Genomic DNA, 21,879 nt, shown 5'->3' with positions numbered 1-21,879 from the left:
AAACTGTTAATTCTTATACAGGAGAGAAAATAAGCAATCAAGAAGAAATGAAGAGTCTAGTTTTGAAACTACTTTATGCTACTTTGGTTGCAGTTGCACTACAACTAATGCTTAAAAAACTATTTTGAGATAGTTACCTCATAATTTATTTTACTCTGTTTATTTAAAATGAACTCTTAATGTAAAGTTAGTAGACTTTTTAAGTATTTAAACATGTTTCTTATCAACTTGCTTTATTTTAGTCTTGTAAATGCTAATCTAGTCAAGAGATGTATTTTGGAACTGAAAGCTCCTTTGGGTCATCCCTGTCATGTGGAACATGTAAAAGTTCAGGTTAGAGAAGTATTTGTTATCATTTGAATTTTCTTTAAATGGTGAAGTTAATTATGTTTATATAATCTATATTTGTTAATATAGTCCAGACACATTGCCATAGGTAACACTCAGGTGACACACTGCTTTTATGAAAAGGTTTCGGAGAAAATGAACGATGTGCTATGTTCAACATACAAAAAATTATTTCTCTATTAAAAGAACTATACCTAGAACTATTGAACAAATAAAAACCAGTTGTGTTTTAAAAATACAAATTGAATTGAGCAGTTAAAAATCACATGATGGAATTTCTTTGTGGAGTATTGAAGTATTAGCCTTATACAGTTACTGACGCATTTAGTTGAAATTTTAAACAGCTTTCATATACAGATTCTTCCTAAATTCTATACTTATTGCCTGTCTGCTTTGCTTTGTCCCCAGTCTTGTAGACACTTGCATAGTTCTTAACTAACTGTGGTATGTGCAAAGTGTATAGACTGGTTGCCAATGGGACTACTTTTGTATCAAAATATTTAATTTGAAGTAAAATACCCAGACCATTAAGGAAGTGTGTTGCTGTGGAAATTTTTTGAGAATAAATGAGTAAGTATGCCAACAATAATTTTTTTAAAGCTTAAAACAAAGCTCCTGTTTTCAGGAAATATGCATATATTTATCAGTATTAGTGATTATTTTTCTGTTTTCCCTTCTGAGCTTCCAGTAAACTCTTACAGTCTACACGAGCCATGACTTTCTCATAAGGAACTTAATACTTTTTCACTAGAAAGAATACTTCACACAGGCATTTCCAGAGTAGGAATTATGTTTCTTTTTCTACTGTAAAAATTAGGAAAACAAATTTTAATTTATGTCCTATGATTTCTTTTAAGTGGTATATATAAATTCAAAATTAAATGGATAAGTTGAGGTAATGTGTTTAACTCAAAAATATGTGGAAAGTGCAAATATATGCCTTAATTTCATATCTTTTTAAAAATATTTAACAGGTGTTACTGCTACTTCAGTACTTATCGTCTGTGTCCAGGCTTCTGAAATCATGCTTATTGGTGGACTCTCAGCTTGTAATCCAGGATAAACTGTTGAAACCTCTCCTGGGAAATAGCTTCACAATTCTCTCCATTCGCTCTAAAGATGGGCTTGGTAATAAAGAATTTTGTTTCCAGAATAGCCAGACAGATGCAGGTCTTTACTTAAGTATCAGCTTCATTTAAAGTGTCAAACCTTGTGGTCAGGCTTGGCTGTTCAAATTTGTGTGCATACGTAAATGTTTTGATTTTTCTACATTCTCTTTGCAGATGCTGAGTTAACATCTGCACTTCATGAAACATGGATAGATTACTTCAATCTTCTAGCCACATTACTGTGGAAAAGTGGCCAAATATCTTTTCCATCTGTGACAGCAGCTCTTGCAAATCATTGGACAGCAGTAATTGGTAACGCTTATTCCTGGATGGTTTGTAACCTTGCAGCTAATTAAAAATAAATAAATAAATAAATAAAAAGGGCAGTGAGGGGGAAGGAGGTCATCCCTGATTAGATGCTGTCAAGTTGTATACAAACAGCATATCCATAATGATAAACATTATTTTGCCAGGTTTTCACTTAAGAGAGCTTGATTGATTTTTTTTTTTCCTTTATTCAACTTTTATAATTCTTTCTTATACAGTCAGACTAATTTTTGAACTGCTACATAAATTCACAAGTTTTATTTGCATGCATAGTAGTGTTGCTAACTGTAAACCTTAACCAAATACAGTACATTTGAGCCTGAAATGGTCAATTAGCATTTTGCTTTTTCCTCATATGTATTATTTTATCTTACATAAAACAAAAGCAAAAAATTTTGAGGGAAGATGAGGGATACTGCAATTCGAGATATTATACAGTCATTTTTAAAATTCCTTTGCTAGTTACTTGTCTAGTCAGGGCTCTGAGTCAGCAAGCTTCTCTAACATGTTTCAACATTGAACTGTGAGTATAGTCCGTTCAAGCTTGTGACTTCAGTCAGGTGTATATTGAGTGATCTGGTGAGTGCAAGTCCAGCTGCATATCAAGCAAATGTGATTACTGTCAGTGCTATAATGTAAGCTGTAGAATAAAGTGAGGAGAGTTCAGAAAAATGTCAAACGAATGGTTTAGCAAAAGGAAAGTAACTTTTTAATTTCAGTCAAGTTAATGGAGAACAAATAATTCATTCAAACCTTAGGAAAAACTCAAACTTTCCTGTCTTACTTTTTTTAAAGACTTACTGTCAAATGCATAGAATTTGTAGGATTCCTTGTGAAGTACACCAATGAAGCTGCTTCTTGGCTCCCGCATTTTTTGATCAATCTTTTGAAATTCTGAAGCACTTTAGCTTTTTACAGAATGAAACATAAACATCTTTATTTTTTTTTATTTAACATTTCAGATACCATTTGTGATTGTATTAATCTGTCAGCCGCGTGTCCTGGTTTATATATGGCTAGTTTACAGTTCCTCTCTGCCCTTTTGACTGAAGAAGGAAAAAGACAGCTCCGAGATAAACAGAGTATATGCCAGAATCCAACTGTTAGCTTTCTTCTGGATGAAGCTGAAGGATGTCAGGCATCAGTAACTCAATTTACTGGATTAATAATTCAGGTATTTAAACTTGGATTATGTGATTGTAGGATATATTTTTGTACTTTGTTAGAAAGGAATGTTTTTATCTAGTGAAAAATTAGTTGAGTCTCCAGTTATGAACTGAGACATCTTTCATCCATTGTGTCTATTAAACTTATTTTTGAACTTTGTGTAATAAACTGGACAAGTTGCAGAGAAGCAACTTCTAGGCAGTACCTCTCAAGACAATTACTGTCATACTGCAACAACATGATATGAAATCTTACATGGGGAAGATTGCGCGTGAGTAGAATACATTTGGCCACATACTGAAATGTTTCTTTCTATTCTTCCAAACATATAGTGGGATTTTAAGACTCAAAATATAGTTATTCCCACTGTAAATGGCAGCATCCTTGTTCTTAACAAGCTCCTTATCATAAAAATTGTGAACCAAAATGAGCCATTAAGCCCTGTAGTTTAGTGTTGTTGCGGTATGGGAACATATAATAGTGTATTTTCCAACCTAGTTTTAAATCTGTCAGATATTATATTTTCATTCATTCCTTTGGGAACCTGTTGCCCAACATAATATATATTACTGATAAGCCATATTTCTAGATACTCATTCTGAATGTTTTCTCTTTCCTAATGTAATCTCATTATTCTTATTTATACTTGTTTGTACTGTCCTAAATACTACTTTTACCTCCTTCATATTTATATCCTTCATTTATTACAGACTGTTAAAATTTCTTCCATTACTTACCAGTAAGACAAGATGTATATGAAATTTGTACCTAATTTATCTTCTTTCACAAGTCAGTTCTTCTATCTACATAGTCATTGTCCTTCTTTAAATCATATGCAGTTTGTCCCTGTAACAATAATAGTGATCCATGAATAAAATGTACTAAGTAGTTGAGTAAAGCTGAAGCACTTCCATTTACTAATGCTTTCTTTTTGTTAATTTTAGAATTATAAAGATAAAGGGAGAAAGATAAATTTAACAGTTAAAATAGAAAAATAAATTTACAAACCAGTAAGACGTAGCATTCCAGTATTGTGTTACTTTCAAAATGCATCTATGTATTACTTTTTTTTTTTTTTTTTTTACCATGGTCATCACTGAGAGGCAGTTAAAGGAGACCATAGGACAAATAAAGTAATCTAGTTTAAAAAAACAAAACAAAAAAATTAAATATAGTCTTTCTCCAAGAGAAGTACCCAAGCAAATAATTGACTGATGTAGAGAAGGAAAGAATTGTCAAACAATCAGTAATCTCCATTAGTCACCTTAACTACATAAAATCTACAAAATGGATGATAGGCAGTGGCACATTGAAACTTAGGCCCTGGTCTGCAAGTGTGAATATTAGCAGACCAGGTCCTAAATTAATGTGTGTTATTGCATACACCAATTTTTAAACATGCACATGCTGACTTTAAAAGGTCTCTGTATTTTTTGCACATAAACCTTAACACCCGTATATATGTTTGCAAGATCAGAAATAAAAAAGCAATAATGAAATTATTACCATAATCCAAACACCAAATTTCAAGTTTAGACATTATTTTTTTTGCCTAGGTATAGCTGTACAAAGATTTGCAAAGTCTTTGATCTCCCCTTAAACTAGCTTACAATGGGTGCAGACTGACATAGCTACATCTGTTGATGTAGCTAACCCTTAAGGACTTTTGGGACATTTGAAAGTTATTACACATCATAATTTGCAAAAAGATTTGAATGTGTTCATACTCATTTCACTATTATAATACTGAGTTTAAAAACTATAGGATTTGCAGAGAGAAGCCATTATAAATTTACATACTGTTGTTTTTCTATGTATCTAGTAGTCAATTATTAATTATTAAGGAGTATGCTTCAAGAAAGGATGAACTTTTGGTAATTTTTAAGATAAAATTAGAAAATAATAAGAAAATTAAAAATTTAGAGCAATTGATACAAATATAGTATAACCAATCTTAATTATTTAATCAGTAATCAGCCACATACTATTTTAATTAAAGGAGAAAAAATTCGAGAGATTATCAGGGTAATATGTTATATTGTCATGATTACAATATTCCTAAATACTAGGAAAAATATAGGCAGTTAGCAATTTAATAGGGTAGAAATAAAATCTTCACCACTTACTCTTGCAAAAGGCTTTGAATGGATAAATCATGAAATCTACTTATTAGGCAATTCAATATTAAAGGAACTCAACATTTTGTTGTTTCGTGGTTTGGGTAAATGAGCATCAAGTTTAAACATTTATGGTTTTTTATATATTTTTTTTTAAACTATTCAAACATTTAAATGTTCTGCTGTAGAACTAAACCACCACCTATCAATATGGAAAATAGTCAATATAGGTAGACAACTCTTATGTTGCTTATAGCTTTCTGATTTCATTTGGGATCTGATAAAACTGGTTGTAGTCTAAATACGATCTTTTTTTTGTTAGCTATAAATGCAGAACCCAGTCAGTGCGTTGGTGCTTTAATTTGCCATCAATTGCTCATATCATTGAGTTTTCTCTTTCATGTTATTAACTTCTTATTCTTCATCTCTTGACCTTTTTAGTCCTGACTGCACTGAGCATTTCAATAAATGATAACCTTAGAGCAAACATTGATATTTTATTGCATATTAAAATTTGAAAAATGTGTTAGGCAATTACTAGGTAGAGGACAAAAGCCAATATTAAAGTGATGTATGTGATGTACATAGAGGTCCAATCTATGAGGTCCTTTGGCTTGGTACTCATGAGATTTCTATCTTATGTATTAAGATTTTTATTGGGATGCTGTATTTGGGGCTAATTTTAAAATATATTTTTCTTTCTGCAATGATCCAACATTAGTTCTAGTTTTACTGTATTCTTCTGATTTTAGTACATACCATTTTCACTTATATTGGATATCAGTATTGGGATTGTATTTTAGGTAAAAATTCTAGACGGGCAACGTTCTCTAGTGGATAATATATAAAGCAGAGACAGCGCCCAGTCTTTCAACTGTCTTGTTATATGGCTCCAAATAAATATAATCTCTATACTTCCAAAGGAATATTTATATTGTTATTAGTTACTAGAAATACGGTGCTCACAAAGGCCTCACATGGATACAAAAATAAGACAAACTATGGTTTTTCTCTGGTTGGAAGTGTATCTAAAAATTATTTGTGTCAGTGATGTGTTTATTCTAAAGAAATTCACAGATATTCAATGTCTCTTCTTGAACATTCTTTTGAAGGAAAATAAGATTGCACTGGAGGAATATTACTGAGTTGTCTACGATAGCATGGCTGCAGATTAGAAAAGTTCTGTAGAATGCCAAAATTTGGAATCTGTTCTTTAGGAAGGTAGAATGTAAAGAAAAGAATAAGAAGAGTTGGGCTTAGGAGCAAAGGAATTTTTTTTTTTAACCTTTTAGTTAAGAAAATAGTGAAACACTTTGATGCAGATAAGCTATAAATATGAATATGTGCAGGGAGAACTCCAAATAGGAATACACTGATGAATCATCAGAATGAGAATATAGACTATAACAATATATTTACAGGTATGAATACCACTTTTAATATGTATGACCACTTTTAATATGTATGACCACTTTTCCATTATGGTCATTTATCTTGCATTATTTGTAGGTCTATGAAAGAAAATCTTCAAAGGATGTCCTGAAACAAGTTGCTGCAAGTGCATTACTATCCCTGTTAGCTGTCAGTAAAAATGCCCAGAAATGTGCTTTAGAAGGTGAGCATAAGGAAATACATTTTAAAACGTATGTTAAATGCTTTATAAATCAAATATTTGCTGGTGTTTTTCACATTTTAAAAATCATAACGTTCTTTGTCAAAACAAAAGACTTAATTTTCAGTAACACTTTTAACAAATTTTTACAGATAACATTTATTAATAATTAAAGCTTTCAGATAGAAATAAAATATTGTGGTGTAACCAGTCTAAAATTTGTAGTTAGATCACGTTCTATGTTACAGTAAGAAGAAACGTGAGCTTTTACTGCCAGTGGTATATTCATCCGTGTGAAACTGGAGATCTCTTTGCACTGGCAGTGTCTTCAGAGAATTCCTCCATTTCTTAACTGTTTCATGCTTTGCCAATATAGTGTTGTAGGTGAAAGCATGCCTTGCATTCTCAGTTCTCTCTACCCAAATGTTCTTTTGTTTGTTCGTTTCTTCCCATTCTACAGTTTTTAAAGTGCCTGCCTGCCTCTTGGAAGGCAACAACTTCCATGCTCAAGGCTTTTGCTTTTCAGTAGTAAAACTAAATCCTTTGGTAAGAGACTTTTTGAGTCCACCAGAATGCAGGGGAGACTGGCTCATTTGCATTTCTCATGTAATATACACTTAATATCTATTGATCAACACAAATACACTTTCTGTCTGGGTTGTTTTCTATGTATTTGCATCTCCATGTTGGTTGGTTTGATTCTTTAAACCTCGATCACACTGAAATAGCTTAGATGTATCTGTTCAGTGTGTGATCTCAGTACTGGCATCAAACTCCAAAGTTCTAATCCTGCATTATATACCCACTTTCTGCTCCTCCCCAAGATACTGGCTGTCCACTTAGCCCTTGCTTCAATCAGGATTCTCCTTTCATTGGTGTCACAAGAGGTCACCCAAGAGACTCATCTTCCTTTGAAGGCACTATCAGTGCATAAAGTTCAGCATTTCCTGTGCTAGAGCAGCCTTCAAGTCACCTTGCAGTAATGCAGCACAAATGAGAAGAGGATCGAGTTCTGATGTCAAAGCAATGTCCTGAAGATGTCTCTAGCTTTAACACCAACTCTTCAGTTCTTAAGGACTACTTTTTAAGGGACCAGATAACATACACAGACAAATGCAAAGTTCTGCGCTTGGGAAGAAACCACCCATTACAACAATACAGGCTGGGAATTGACTGCCTGGGGACCTACAAAGGACCTGCAGATCTTGGTAGACAGCAAGCTGAACACAAACCGGCAGTATTCCCTGGCAGCAGAGAATTCCAGTAACATCTTGGCTGGTATTAACAGAAGCATAGCCAGTAGATGTAGGGAAAAGATTATCCCCTTCTACTCAGCACTCGTTAGACCACACCTAGAATACTGCATCCAGTTATGAGCTCCCCAGCACAAAAAAGACATCAACAAACTGGAGCAAGTTCAGTGGAGGGCCACCAAGATGTTTGGGGGCTGGAGCGCTTGCCCTTTGAAGAGACACTGAGGCAACTGGCCTTGTTCAATCTGGAGAAGAGGAGGCTTCAGGGAGACCTAATAGCGGCATTCCAGTACCTATGAGGTTGTCAAGAAGACACAGCCAGGCTTTTTACAGTCGTGCATGTTGTGGGAGGGCAAGAGACAATGGGCATAAATTGAAACAAGAGAGGTTCAGACTGGCTATAAAGAAACTTTTTCACCATGAGGACTGTCAAGCAGTGGAACAGGTTGCCCAGAGATGTTGTGCAGTCTCTGTCCTTGGAGGTTTTCAAGACCCAACTGGATAAAGCCCCAAATAACCTTGTCAGTTCTTAAAGCTGACTCCTTTGAGTAGGAGGTTGGACTAGATGATCTCTGGAGGTCATCCCTTCCAACATTCATTATTGCATAATCCTATGATCTTGTAATAACTCAAGGGCTCTAGGTCACAAGAGCCTCTCTTAACATTTTAGATTCTGAGCCACTGGAATGTTTGCTTTTCTTTGTCTCCTCCTCAGGTATAGCAAATCTGCCAAGAGCAAGGGGGAAGATGGGGGTAAGATAAATGTATGTGGTTATTTGCCCTAACCTCTTGAAGGTTCAGCCTTTAGGTTTCTAGGCAGCATTGTTGAAGAAGTCAAAAGTTATGAATTGCAATCCTCTTCCCCACAATTTTTTTTCCAAGGACAACCTTGTTGTCTCCATCTTTGACAGCTATCTGCCTTGTTTCAGCAACCTGTGGAAATACAGAACTATAGATATTAAAAAAAAAATCAGAAAAATTCATCAAAAATCCTCTTCTCTCCATCTTATCAGTTCCTCCTTCTTTCAGAGTTCATCTCACAGAAATTGTTTGCAAGAGGAGACAAATATTTTCTTGGTTCTTGAGATCATCCAACTGTACTCAATCCATCCCAGAGTGTGCTAGTTACTTTCTGAAACCAAAAAGATAGCAATATTTCTTGAACTTTCAGAATTTGGTCATCTGTACCCTTAAGTTTCAGTTCAAGTTGGTAACAGTAATCAAGATAATTGCAAGAAAGATGCATGTTCATGATTTTTTTTTTTCAGCTGACCTGATAGACAGCTGTGTAGAACAGATGAAACATATTCATGCACAGATGAATTTGGATTCCCTAAAGCCTGGGAAAACACAGAAAAAAAAGGTAAAATCCATAAGGCTGATATGATAAGGCATTTTCAGGTTTTTTATTGAGACAAATACTGTTGGCTTTCTGTCATGGGTGAGACAGAGTAAATGACAACCCATAGTGGATCTGGGTACTGGGGTTTCTTTAAGAACCAATGAGTTTAGAGCTTTTACTCTACTTGATTATCTCACACCCTCAATCACTCCATTGCCCAATGTTATGTTCACTGGGTCTTGACCTCCTTCCCCAGCAGGGAGAGTTTATCTTTTTTTTCCTTTTTCTTTTAACTGCTGGGAAAAATAATGCATTTGACCTAGCTTTATTCTAAGGAAAAATGGAAGCATTTTACCTGAGATTCCTTTCCTCTCCCGAATAAATTACCATAATGACAACAAATGGCATTAAATGCTTTACAAGACCCAAATGGTTAGCTTAGTCAAGCTTTATTAAAAAAAAAAAAAAAGGCTCCTAGTAAAAATGAAGTGTCCCATCATCTGCACCTTCCAACCCCCCCCCCCCCAAAAAAAAAAACCCAAACAAGTAGTGGTATCCACACTATCTGTATCTTTTTAACCTGGTAACAGTTTACACACTAGGTTTTAGTTGTAGTTTATGGCATTTTGTGGGATTCATTGTAATTTGGGTTTACTGAATAAATAGAGAATTATATATAATGCACATAAGTTCTTGAAGGAACTGTTCAATGTTTGCATTTTATTTACTTAAAAATGGGACAAACCCGTTATAAATGGCATCTGTAATGATGACATGTACGTTCGTCTTTCACCGACTGTGCTTGACTTTTTCATTGCTGTTTTTGAGATAGACTTTTACTTTATCACTAAATGTCATCAGCTGCACATGATATCGTTTAAAGGCAAGTATTGTTGCTTCACTTTATTTGAGATGAGGCCTGAATACTATTTTACATACATCTCTGTTCCTTTATGCTTGATAAAAACAGAAATAGCTGCCTGTGGTGAACGAGCTTATTGGAATTTGATCATCTTTCAGAAGTGGTTTAACATGTCAACCACTTCAAAGTTAGAGGTCAGCCATGGCTAGAGTCCTTTAGTGTCACAGCACAACCATGAAGACAGATGCGTTGTTTACTTCCATAGTTAAATCTCAGCATAGTACCTGGCTGTTCAAAGGTCTGTATTTATCTTCACAATATTCTTATCAGGCTGAAAGTACTTCTATTTCCAATATTAAGGTTAGGGAACTAAGACACAGAGAAGATAAGGATAGATTGGTGTGACTAAATGTAGAGATCTGCGAGATAAAACTAGTTTATCCTTGTTTTATATCCAAAGAAGAAAAATAGATGCTTCTAGGGATGATTCGTCTGGCTTGTCTTACAGGTCTGCTTTATGATAGAATAACTCATACCCCAAAATTGTTCCCTCCTTCCCCTTCATTAGTTGTAAGGGAAATGGAGCTCTACCTTACAGATCTCTGCATTTAGCTGGATCAATCCCTCTAGAAATACTATCTGTGGGTTATAAAGAGAGATGAGGATGACACAAGTAACTTATTGTAAATGTCTGCAGTGTACATGCATGTCTGCCTGTTTAAAGCTAGATGAGATGAATCCTATCTAAGATCAGAAAGAAACTCTACAGAACAGGTTTGACCTGAACATTATCACCTTTAGATTTGCACCTGACCTTTGAAACTCTCTTCTCCCTTGCACAAAATTAATCCTGATTTTATGTTGATGATCTTTAAATACTTTTGTCTAAATAGGAGGATAGCCTTATCAAGCAGTTAAGGTGTGCTATGCAGCTCCTCAGAAATTGTCTCTTTCAAAATGAAGAATGCAAAGTAAGTATTATTATATTAAAATATTGCCACCACATTGAGATAGTGAATAAAGATCATAGATTTGTTCTATTTTGAAAATATTTTCAAGTTGACTAGATTTAAACTTGATATTAATGGCAAGAAATAGTTCAAATTTCATTATTATTCCTGCCCTAGGAATATCTTATGCATGCATTAGATATTCAGTGTTCATATTGAAACATTGTGTCCCAAAGATTGCAGATGACAGTCATCCTTTATACCTATTTCTTCTTGGTTAGAAATCAATCAATCCAATTTTCAAAAGAGATAACATGAAAAATGGATTTGAAGAAAGGTGTGGGGTCATAAGAAAGGAGAATAAGAAAGCCTGTAAAGATTAAAAAAGGATGTGTTCTTTATTTTCCTTACTCTTCTCTCCTTTTCCTTTTCCCTTTCTGAAGGAAAAGAAAATCCCTAAAAATTAATTTGCCATTTACTTTTCATACAGTCTCAGTTAAATTAGTAAAATAATAGCATGTTTTAGACTGATCCTGCAGGGTCCAATTTTGTTTTGATTTTTCTTCATTTCTTTTGCTCAGAATCTTGTCTTCCATTTTTCACTTTACATTCTTCATCACTTCTCTGTGCTTGTTAATTTTTTTTTTTTCTATTTCAGCTCTTATCCCTATTTATTTTTCCATGTGGCTCAGATTTTTCTTTCTTTCTTTCTTTCTTTCCTGCATTCTTTCTCTCTGATCACTACTATTCATACTCCTTACAGTTGATACCTTTAACGCAGTTATTTCCAGGTCGCTTTTTCTTTCACAGTTTAATTTGTCTTGGCATTGTGATGCAAATTCTGCTACTTTTAGCAAAGGTCTTAGGGCAACTCGGTGGAAGATTTCCAGACCTTCCAGGAATACTGCTGCTGAGGGCATGTGTTAGCAACTTTTTTGTGTACAGAACACCATTTATATTATGGGCCTGAATAAGCTATTTGGTTATTCCTAAGGTTCCCATATATCAGTGCTTTGACTACAGTGATGCAACCTTTCCCCTGTGGAACCAAGAACTTTTGCTTCACCACCACTGAGGCAGAAACTAGATGAGATTATTGTTGAGTATTTATTTTTTCTTAATTGCCTTCATCAGGGGTCTGCAGAGACAGTTGCTTGAAGGAGAGGTGTTTGCTGTTGATAATTGAAATGTTTTGCTTTTTTTTGCTCTGTAGAGCTCTCCTATGTACTCTCCTGTGTCCTTGCTTTTTGAGTTCTAATAATTAGTATAATTAAGTAGAATAAAATTGTAGACTGGGAACTCGGTTAGAATGAATAAATCTTTATTTTTATTTTATATATCTCATAGTAATTAAAATATTTTAGAGTGGTTCTTGGATAACATCAGTATGGTTTTCCAGAACAATATATTCAGTTCCTAGCAAATAATGTTCAGTAACTATGTATTACAAAGCTGAAGGGAAAAAAAATATCAATATATACATGAGAACTTGCTACCAAAACTTTCTAATATTAAGGTATATATGGCAAAGTGTTGGTATACATATCACTAAAGATAATTTTAAGGTATTCCCTGAAAATAGTTCAATTAAAATATTTAAAACTGAAGATTGATTTTAAGCTATTGTCTTGTGGAATATACTGGAAGTTACTTTGGTGCTCAAATGAGGGTGTCACTTCCCTCTGTACAATCATTTAAAAGAACTAATGGGACAAAATAAGATAAAAATATGCTTCTCCCACTTTATTAAAAAGACCTTCGTGTTAAAGTAAATGTTATTTTAAATTTTTGCTAAAATGGTGTAATCTTTTCAAAATATTAAATAATAGAGTTCTCTAAATTCTTCCTCATACTCTCGCAGATGGCAGCGCTCAAAGCTCATCTTGTTCCTGTTCTGCATTCACTATGGCCATGGTTTTTACTAGATGACTCCTCGATGCAAATAGCTCTGCATTTGCTTTGGGTCTACACTGCAAACTATCCTGCAGGTATGAGAGTCACTCTATGATATAATACATCAAATATTTAACTAGAATAATGAGGATAGAAACAGTATAATAAGGGGAAAAGAATGATGATGTTTATTACTACCATAAGAGCAAAGTACAAAAGCTGGTTCATCACAGTCTGAGAGTTTTGATTTTTAATACATTCAAGATTTTTGCCCAGTTCCTCTTTCAAGACTTTCAATAGCTGGGTTGGTTTAGCAAGAATACAATTATATTAAAGGATTAAATAGCATTTAATTCAAACCATGTCTAAAGGTTATACCGAAAGTCCTGCCAAACTGAGAAGTATACTGTAGAGATACTACTCCCAGGAATTATATCAGAGAGAACATATATCAGTACTTTATACTTTAGCCCTTATTAAGAAGATTCCGTCTTTGACACATTCAATAATCTAGTTTAATTCCCTATTAAAATTCACCCAATTATTTCTGTTATTGGACTCAGTAACTTGTGTTTGACTAAAGTAGTTTTTCATAAGGATTCTCTTTTGATTGGGGGAAATCCTCTATTTCTGTTGATTTGTTTTGTTTTGATGAGTAATTATCCCCACTGTTAAAAACCTGTTCCTTTTTCTGGTATGAATTTGCCTCATTTCATATTCTGGTTATTGACTCAGATTATGATTCTCCAGTGGCTTGAAGAGACCTTTAAGTATCTGTTGATTTCTCCCTGTCAAGCTACCTTCAAGATATGGCATAATTAAAATACATTAACTGCATGAGCTTTTTTACACTCTTTTTAAGTTAATTTCTCCAGGCCCCAAACAGTTCGTGATGCTGTTTTTCATGAACAACATATTTTTTAATATGGACTGAGGAAAGGTCGATACATATTAGCCAACTACAGGATATAGAATTAAATGCAAGGAATGTAATGTCCTGTGATATATTGGAAATCAGGATTGAAGTTTTGATGGCCTTTCTTATTCCTCAGTTGTGTGGCTCTAGGTTGCAATTTTGTTCTCCTTGCTATTAAGGGGATGTGGTTTTGAATTAATCATGTTTTCTCCTGTTGTTCAGGGTAGTTGGCTTATGAGGTGACCCAGACTTAACTGCTCTGAACTCGTTAACCACTTCCCTTTAGTGTCTTTGAACAAAGAAATGCCTGTGGCTGCTTATAGCAGTTAAGAAATGAACTGTCCCATTTTCATTTACTGTTGCCATGTAAGAAAGTAACTGTGGCTGCAGGTGGCAAATGCCACTAAATAAAAATGTGTATATGCATGTTTGTTTACATACATCATGTTTGTAACTTAGTTGTTCCTTGATGTTGTTTTGAGTTTGTAGTTCTGTAGCGTAGAATTTTGCTTGTTATTATGGTACAAGGTAATGACAAATGCAGACAACATTTTTATTTGTCAGAAAAATATTTTAAGAAAAATATTAAAAGTTCGAGAAGAAGTTTAGAGGCTTCTTTTCTGGGACAGTTTCAGTGGGTCACTTCAGATTCTCATGCCAATAATGTCTTAGATGCAGTGTTCCAGTTTTTAAGGAAATACTCTGAAATAAAGCAACAACTTCTCTTTAACAGCAGAATATGCTCTTAGATTTTAGAACAATAGACTGCCATGCCTGTAAACCGTCTCATCCAGGTCACTTCTCTACTCAAAGCCCATCCCATTGCTTCACTGTGGTTCAAAAAAAGAAAAAAAAAAAACACCTTGCATCAGTCCCAGCTCAATCTTTTCTTAATGTATATGAAATTTTCTCATGTGATAAGGATTTCATTTCTTTAAGGTTGTGGTTCACTTTGTTGGGCGAGTGGTGGACAACCGCTGCTTCCATCTGTACGAAGTGCAGCTGGCAATTCATTAATGCATAACATCATGAAATTGGCTACCCGAATATCGAATGAGAGCAGCCCAATTCAGCAGATGGTCTTTTGTCTTCTTTCTAACCTTGCTCTATCTCATGACTGTAAAGGCGTTATTCAAAAAGTAAGTAAATAATATTCTTTACTGATTTTAGCACTGCAATGCATGCAATTTCCTTTTCTTAATAAACCCTCAATTTCAATATGGAGTGTCTTGGGATCATGGAAATGCTTCTACAGGAAGCAAAACCTGTGGGACTTTGGAGTTGTGTTACTGTTCTGTAAGTGCAGCTTGTATTTCAGTCATATTCATAGTAGTCTGGACAGAAATAGCATGTGGAACTACACTATTTATAGTTTTTAATGGTTTTTTTGTAACCTCATTGGGCTGCAGAATTTTTAATATCCCCATATATTATTGGATTATGAGTGTGAGCATACAGTAGAACAAACTGCATGTGAGTAAATGAGAAATTAAGCACTGGATAAATAGTTATACTTTGTGAAGCATAAATCTTGATTAAAAAGTTAAGGTTTTAGAGAAGATGTCATATATACCAGTAATTGGGTGTTACGTAGAAATCATCTTTTATTGTATACACATAAATATTGTCTTTTTCCTTTTTAATTTGTACACTGAATGGTCCTTACACTGTTTTATCAAAAGTTCTTAGAAAGATCTGTTTTTTTCTTTTGTTTTGTTCTTTTTAATTTTACTTTCATCATCTAATGAAATTCAACACCTTGGGACAGGGAGTCAAACTGTGTAGATGATCTAGCATGGTTGTGACCTGATAAAAATAGCTAACACAACAGCAATTATTAAAAGTGTATTAATTTTAGCAGTTTTTGTAGTAGTTTAATTGTAACATTTTCTTTCTTGGGCCTAATTACCTAATAGAAAAGGAGGAAAATATGATCCTTTTATGACAGTAATTATGTTGAAAAATGATTATACTCTTACTGTTATTCTCAGAAACTTTTTTCTAAAAAAGATATCTCAAATGCTTCATTCTATAGAAGCTGGTCTATTAAATGAACTGTTTTGTCTATAGCTCTCCTCAGAGTTTCAGTCTAGTGTAATGTTACTTTTCTTCATTCTTTCTCCTGGGCTCTGCTTGCATAAGTCTAAGAACTGCTAATTCCTTTTGTTAGAATTAAGTCAGCAATATTATACTTGTGTGAACAAAACCACAGTGAGTTTGTCTGCTGGATTGTTTGCTTTGGTGGCCAGATACCTACATGCGTTATTGTATGAGGTCTACGAGGATGGGAATATTTAGCCAAGGACTTTTTTCATGGTAGAAATGTTGTTGTTTACAACATTGCTCTCTTGCAACAGTGGAATAGATTTTTACCTGCTCCAAATCTCCTTAAAGTGGAGATTGTTTGAGAATAGGAATAGTAGTGTGTGAGATATCAAGACAAAGATCTTTCTCTTCAAAGTTTACAAAAATGGGAGGCGGTACTATGCCTAACAGTGAAGGGGACATACTATACTTTTAAGATTTGCTAATAACAAAATAATAATTAATGAATCAAGAACATACTAAATACTATACTGATTTGAATAAATTGTTTCCAGCTTATTTTTGAGCAGAAACTCAAAAGCACAAAGCAAAACAAAAAACTTGTGGAGTGACTGATATTGCCATTTAAATAAATATTTTGTGTTGGACCAACTTTTAAGTATCAGTATTGTGTAAGTTATTATAGAAGTAAATGTATTTTATCAAACTACCTTTTTAAACAAGACATGGATCTCTCATAAATATTTCTTTTAAACATTCTTGAATAATAATGGGTTTCTTGACCAAGAAATAGTATTGATGTTTTATTATACATATTTCAAGTTTACAGATTGGAAGGTCAAACAGCAATGAAAGCATACGATAATACAAATATTAATATCTTGCATGTTTTCTTCCTACAGAGTAACTTCCTGCAGAACTTTCTGTCTCTGTCATTACCAAAAGGAAGTCATAAAAATCTTAGTAATGTGTCTACTCTTTGGCTAAAGCTGCTACTGAACATATCTTTGGGAGAAGATGGACAGCAGATGATTATGAAGATAAATGGTACTTTAGACCAGATTGTGGAGATGTGTAAATACAAACACAAGAGCAACCAACATATAGCACTTCTTATTCTACATAACATCTGTTTTAGTCCAGTTAACAAACCCAAGATACTAGCTAATGGTAAGTATCTGAAAGGTATTGAAACTGTTTTACTCTGAGAATGTGATGTTTTCAAGAATACCAAATTTTCATTGCAATTTGGGTTACTCATCAAGAAATCAATATTGTTACTTAGAAAATATTTTTATAAAAATAATTGTCATTTTCAACATAGAAGTGATTATAGAAATTATATTTTGGCAGAAATGTACTTATAAGAATATATAGCAAAAAAAAAAAAGGCAAATGTATCAGATAACTAAAACATTTTCAGGATTTGTTCCGAGACTGGTCATTTGAATATAGTAATGCAACATGAATGGAAGTATTTTTACAGTTTTCTCATATAGAGAAATATAGTAATGCAAGATGACTCTAAGTATTTTTACAATTTTTTTCAGAGGGAGATTTGAAGGATTCCTTGTGCCAGTCATCTTGAAATAAGCTCCTTCAGATTTTTTTACCACCACAGAAGTTCTTATCTTTCAGTTGGACAGAACCTTATTAGTTCCAACAAATCATAGGTGTTGTGGTGATTGTAGCATATATGTTTAACATAACAACATGGAGTGAACTTCTCTGTGTCTGTCTGTAAAAGCCATATTTTTTTTCTCCATTTAATTGCAGAGAGAAAACTCTTGTCTTCCTTAAGTTCTCAGTAGGTCTTCTGTAGTGTCCTTACTTTTATTTTGTTTTTCCAAGATGCTGATTCACTGCGTTAACTAGACACACATTATTCAATTATATCATCTACTGAGTGCATTTGTTTTATGAAGTAAACAAGCAGACTTGAACAAACAGAGCAGAGTAAGCCTAGGAAATTAAGGGACCTCAGGTGGGGGCCAAATTTCTCATCACTTACAAATCACCTACATAGTAATTACTAAGTAAAAAAAGGAACATCTTAATTTTTATTCCAGTGTGGTTGTAATTGTGGCTACTGGGAGTTATAAAACAGTTTCATGAAAATGACTTACTCAGTACTTATGCATAGGTGATGGCTGTACATTACATGTACATGTTTTACTATTTATGGCTTAATTTTTTAGATATGATTATTTTTGTTTTGCTGTGTGCTTATTAACACTTCTTTACAATGCAATCTGCAAATTTTTCAGACATATTTAGTTAATTTCTGTAATTCCTGTGCCATACCAATATCTGTCATAGATAGATATCATAGAAATAAGCACACTCCAATCATAAAAATACTCAGAAGTGTAAATACTTTTGTGCACTTTTGATGTTTTTTGCTAGGTGATTTTTTTTTTCTCTCATTAGATAAAGCTATCACTGTGCTATCTACCTGTTTGGAAAGTGATAGTCTTGATGTTCAGAGAATTGGAGCAGCTTCACTTTGGGCTTTGCTTCACAACTATCAGAAGGTTCGTATTTGATAAACACTTGTTTAAGAAAAATAAGTGCATTTGAAGGAAAATTTGTAATATTATGCTATAAAATAACCTTTAAATAAATAAAAATAAAGTTTACAGCAGCAGTTCCAATTTTAATCATTTGCTCAGGTCATGTTATACAACATGAAATGTAAGCAGCTTGATGTGGTTTGTGATTGTTTACATAAATGTAAACTGTACAATGATACAGTCATATGCTAATTCTAAAATTCCTGGATATCATGTTCTACTAAATTACTGTCATTTTGTAATTTTAAGTAGAAGAGCTATCTTCATTAATAAAGTGACAACATGTGGGGGAAAAGTAAAACTGCTTTATTTTTGTTTGTGTGTGACAGGCAAAAGTGACTTTGAAGAATCTATCAATAAGGAGGAGAATAGATGAAGCTTATTCTTCAGTGAAGAAAAGTAAGTTTTGAACAAACTGTTTTCCATCTGGAAGAATTATGCCAGTCTGTAATTTTTCCATCAAATAGATCATTAGTACATTCTAAGTTACAGCATCACAGTCAAAAACATAGGTTTTGAGAGGTTATTTTTATCCCTAAAATAACAAATAGTGATACGGTTTATAGTTATGCATCTCTTAAATACAGATATACAAAAATGTCTCTTGGTTAACAAATTGTAAATAAGACCTGAGAAATTGCTAAGGTTAGTTTTAAAGATATGGCAGCAAAATGCTTTCTTTACTATGTGCTGTGCTTTGTTAGTTCTTAAATTTAGTGTTTAGAAAAATTATCCATTTAACATTGAGGTGCTTAATGTTGTTCAACCTTACTGTATTCAACTACACTGAGAACAGATCAGAACCATTCATTGTACCAGTCTGAAAATATTGTACCAAGAGTTAGCTGGCTTTTTGAAAACTTGAGGGTTTTTTTAAGTAACTGAAGATAACTGTAGTTTGAGTAGTTTTATACAATATATTACTTTGAACTCAAGAGCATTCATTTTTAAATGATGCTCAGACATTGGTCTGTAGCTGCAACTTCAATAGCTAGCAGTAGGTTTGGTAGTTGCAGTTAAGACTTCAATTTTGCAAGTGTTTCATTTTAAGCTGTTCATTTTTCCACTGATTGCATTTGCTGTATTTTGTACTCAGATAGGTTTACCCGTGCAGGAATTTAAAATTCTAAATTTTCTGGCAGGACGGAATTGCCACAAAATTTCTACTTGCATTGAACACTATTTGGCAATATCCTAACAAGGAGGAGGTGTATTTTTGCTAGAACATTTCATGATAGTTCTTCTTGTGCTATGTAACTCTCATCCCTTGATTTCATCTATGTTCTGTTGTTCCAGATTCTTCCTTTACTAAGTTAACCATCAATCATAACATTATGAAACGTTTTATGTACTCAGTGTGTTATAGCTGATAAAGAATAATACAGATTTATCTGTTTCTTTATAGTATTTGTGGTATATATATCAAAGCACAGATCAAAGATTTTTTTCAAATTAACATGTTGAATCAGCAAGGTAGAAATTTGCAGTTTTTACAGACTAGCACCTCAATATTGATCCCTATTTATTTATGTACTACTTTAGAACATAAGATCTTAGACTGAAATATTCATTTTGAATTTAAAAAAAAAATTATAATATTGACTATAAAATGCTTTATGGAACTGTAATTTTAACCATTTAGTCATGTGAAGTTGTCATTAATATTTTCCTGCATTAAGTTTCTGAACTAGCCTACCCTAATAAAGCTTTGATCACTTTACAGTGATGTCTGGGTTAATAACCAGAATGATAGATTGTTCTTCTGAGTACAAGTGGAGGAATTTTTCAACACACTTTTTGTTCTTTTTCATTTCCAAATTTGTCCTTCACATGGAGAAAGGACCGTAGAAACAAATATTCCCAGAGGTTTTGGCAACTATCAGGCATACCTGTATTGTAATATAGCATAATCAAAAGGCAGTTTTCATTTCTTTGTCCCAGCTGAGTGAAGGCTTAGACAGCTGCTTAATTCTGTCAAGGTTTCTTAAAAACACATTTTGCAAAATAAAGTATTAGTACTTGATTTGCTGCTCCCAATATAGAGGAAAAAATTAGAAAATAGCATGAATCCTCAACCACACATTTGATATAATCTTTGAAAAAAATCATTTTATGCTAAGAATCAACTAGAAGTTTAAGTCATGTTTTTTCTTCTCCTTAGCTACTCCACAGCCAGAAGGAAATCAGCTAAATGCATACCACTTAAAATGCTTAGAGAATGTAGTGCAGCTTCTCGGTTGTTAACAATTATCAGATGACTTCTCATTTTGAAACTGGACAGCTTGCTCAAGAGGGGACAGGAATTTAAAGAAAATACTTCTAATCCTTGGATTTATGGCAGCAGCATGCTATGGAAGATATTTGCGAAGTCTTTGAGGAAGGAGTTGATCACCTTGAATCAAAGAATTGCACTAAATATGATTTGAAACTATTTGTCTTGTAATCCCAATGGGAAGTTATAATGATGGTACTATCTATAGTACTTATGTAGCAGAAAGAATGTACAGAGGAAACAGATATGAAAAATCAGTAATTTTCTTAAATTATGCATTGCAAATGTTATTGTAAAGTAGTAGAATTGCTGGTTTGGATCAGTTTTAATAAAGTTTTTTTTTTTTAATTCAGTTTAGTATTTGTCATTTATGGATTGTAATTTGCAATGCCACAGGTGAACACAGAGGAAATAGACTTAAGAACTGAAAGTGTTCCCAGGTCAGTCATTGCGTGCTTTACCTATTAGATATAGAATAGAAATGTGGTTTGTTTGTTTTTTTTTGGAGGAGTTTTCAGTTCAAACTGCTGCATTTTTTTCCTTAAATGATAACAATGTGAAAAAGAGCTCCCACTAACTGATACTACAGGTGGCAGTTTTGTTAACACACCAGTTTATAAAGGATATGAGGTATGTGCATCAGTTTTAGTTACAATATTGTAGAAAATACTTTGAGAGACAATCTGCTGGATCCCATTTCATAAACATTTCCAAAAAGAGCACTCTTTCTGCCTTGAGGAAAAAAACAGTATGTTATTTAGGTCTATGTGTCCTTTAAATTGCTACTATATATTCTGTACAAAATGAGTTTAGGAGGGAAATACATGCCAGAAAATGATGCCTGTCAACATACAGCCAAATTTGCTGCAAACACTTCTGAAATATTTTAGAGGGTATTTATGGATTTCTCTCAACACTTGTAGTTGTGTGAGCTGTCAGCGACAGGTAAAAATGAGCAAACAGAAAGCAAATCTTGGGTAACATCTCTAAAAGACTTGTAGCAAGGTCATGTTTACCTGTCAGTAGCCTTCTCTTCCTAACCAGATAATGAAAGCACTTTCAACAGACAAAACGGGATTTTTTTTTCTTTGA

At 33.5% G+C, this 21,879-nt stretch overlaps 1 protein-coding gene across 1 annotated transcript in view; it reads left to right on the top strand.

Moving 5' to 3' along the window:
• RTTN (rotatin) overlaps positions 1 to 21,135 on the top strand; it is an 86,560-nt gene extending 65,425 nt beyond the window's left edge. The window contains exons 37-49 of the mRNA XM_067292157.1: positions 243 to 333; positions 1,323 to 1,476; positions 1,632 to 1,769; positions 2,747 to 2,958; positions 6,578 to 6,683; positions 9,202 to 9,296; positions 11,031 to 11,108; positions 12,949 to 13,075; positions 14,836 to 15,035; positions 16,845 to 17,112; positions 18,373 to 18,476; positions 18,845 to 18,914; positions 20,677 to 21,135. Coding sequence (XP_067148258.1) covers positions 243 to 333; positions 1,323 to 1,476; positions 1,632 to 1,769; positions 2,747 to 2,958; positions 6,578 to 6,683; positions 9,202 to 9,296; positions 11,031 to 11,108; positions 12,949 to 13,075; positions 14,836 to 15,035; positions 16,845 to 17,112; positions 18,373 to 18,476; positions 18,845 to 18,914; positions 20,677 to 20,759 — 1,726 coding nt within the window. The 3' untranslated portion in view covers positions 20,760 to 21,135. The remainder of the gene's footprint in view (positions 1 to 242; positions 334 to 1,322; positions 1,477 to 1,631; positions 1,770 to 2,746; positions 2,959 to 6,577; positions 6,684 to 9,201; positions 9,297 to 11,030; positions 11,109 to 12,948; positions 13,076 to 14,835; positions 15,036 to 16,844; positions 17,113 to 18,372; positions 18,477 to 18,844; positions 18,915 to 20,676) is intronic.
• The last annotated feature ends 744 nt before the right edge of the window (positions 21,136 to 21,879 follow it).

Source organism: Apteryx mantelli, chromosome 2 (assembly GCF_036417845.1).
Source record: "Apteryx mantelli isolate bAptMan1 chromosome 2, bAptMan1.hap1, whole genome shotgun sequence".
Lineage (NCBI taxonomy): Eukaryota > Metazoa > Chordata > Aves > Apterygiformes > Apterygidae > Apteryx > Apteryx mantelli.
The sequence above is the reverse complement of the archived record's forward strand: the minus strand, read 5'-3'. Positions and strand labels throughout refer to the sequence as shown.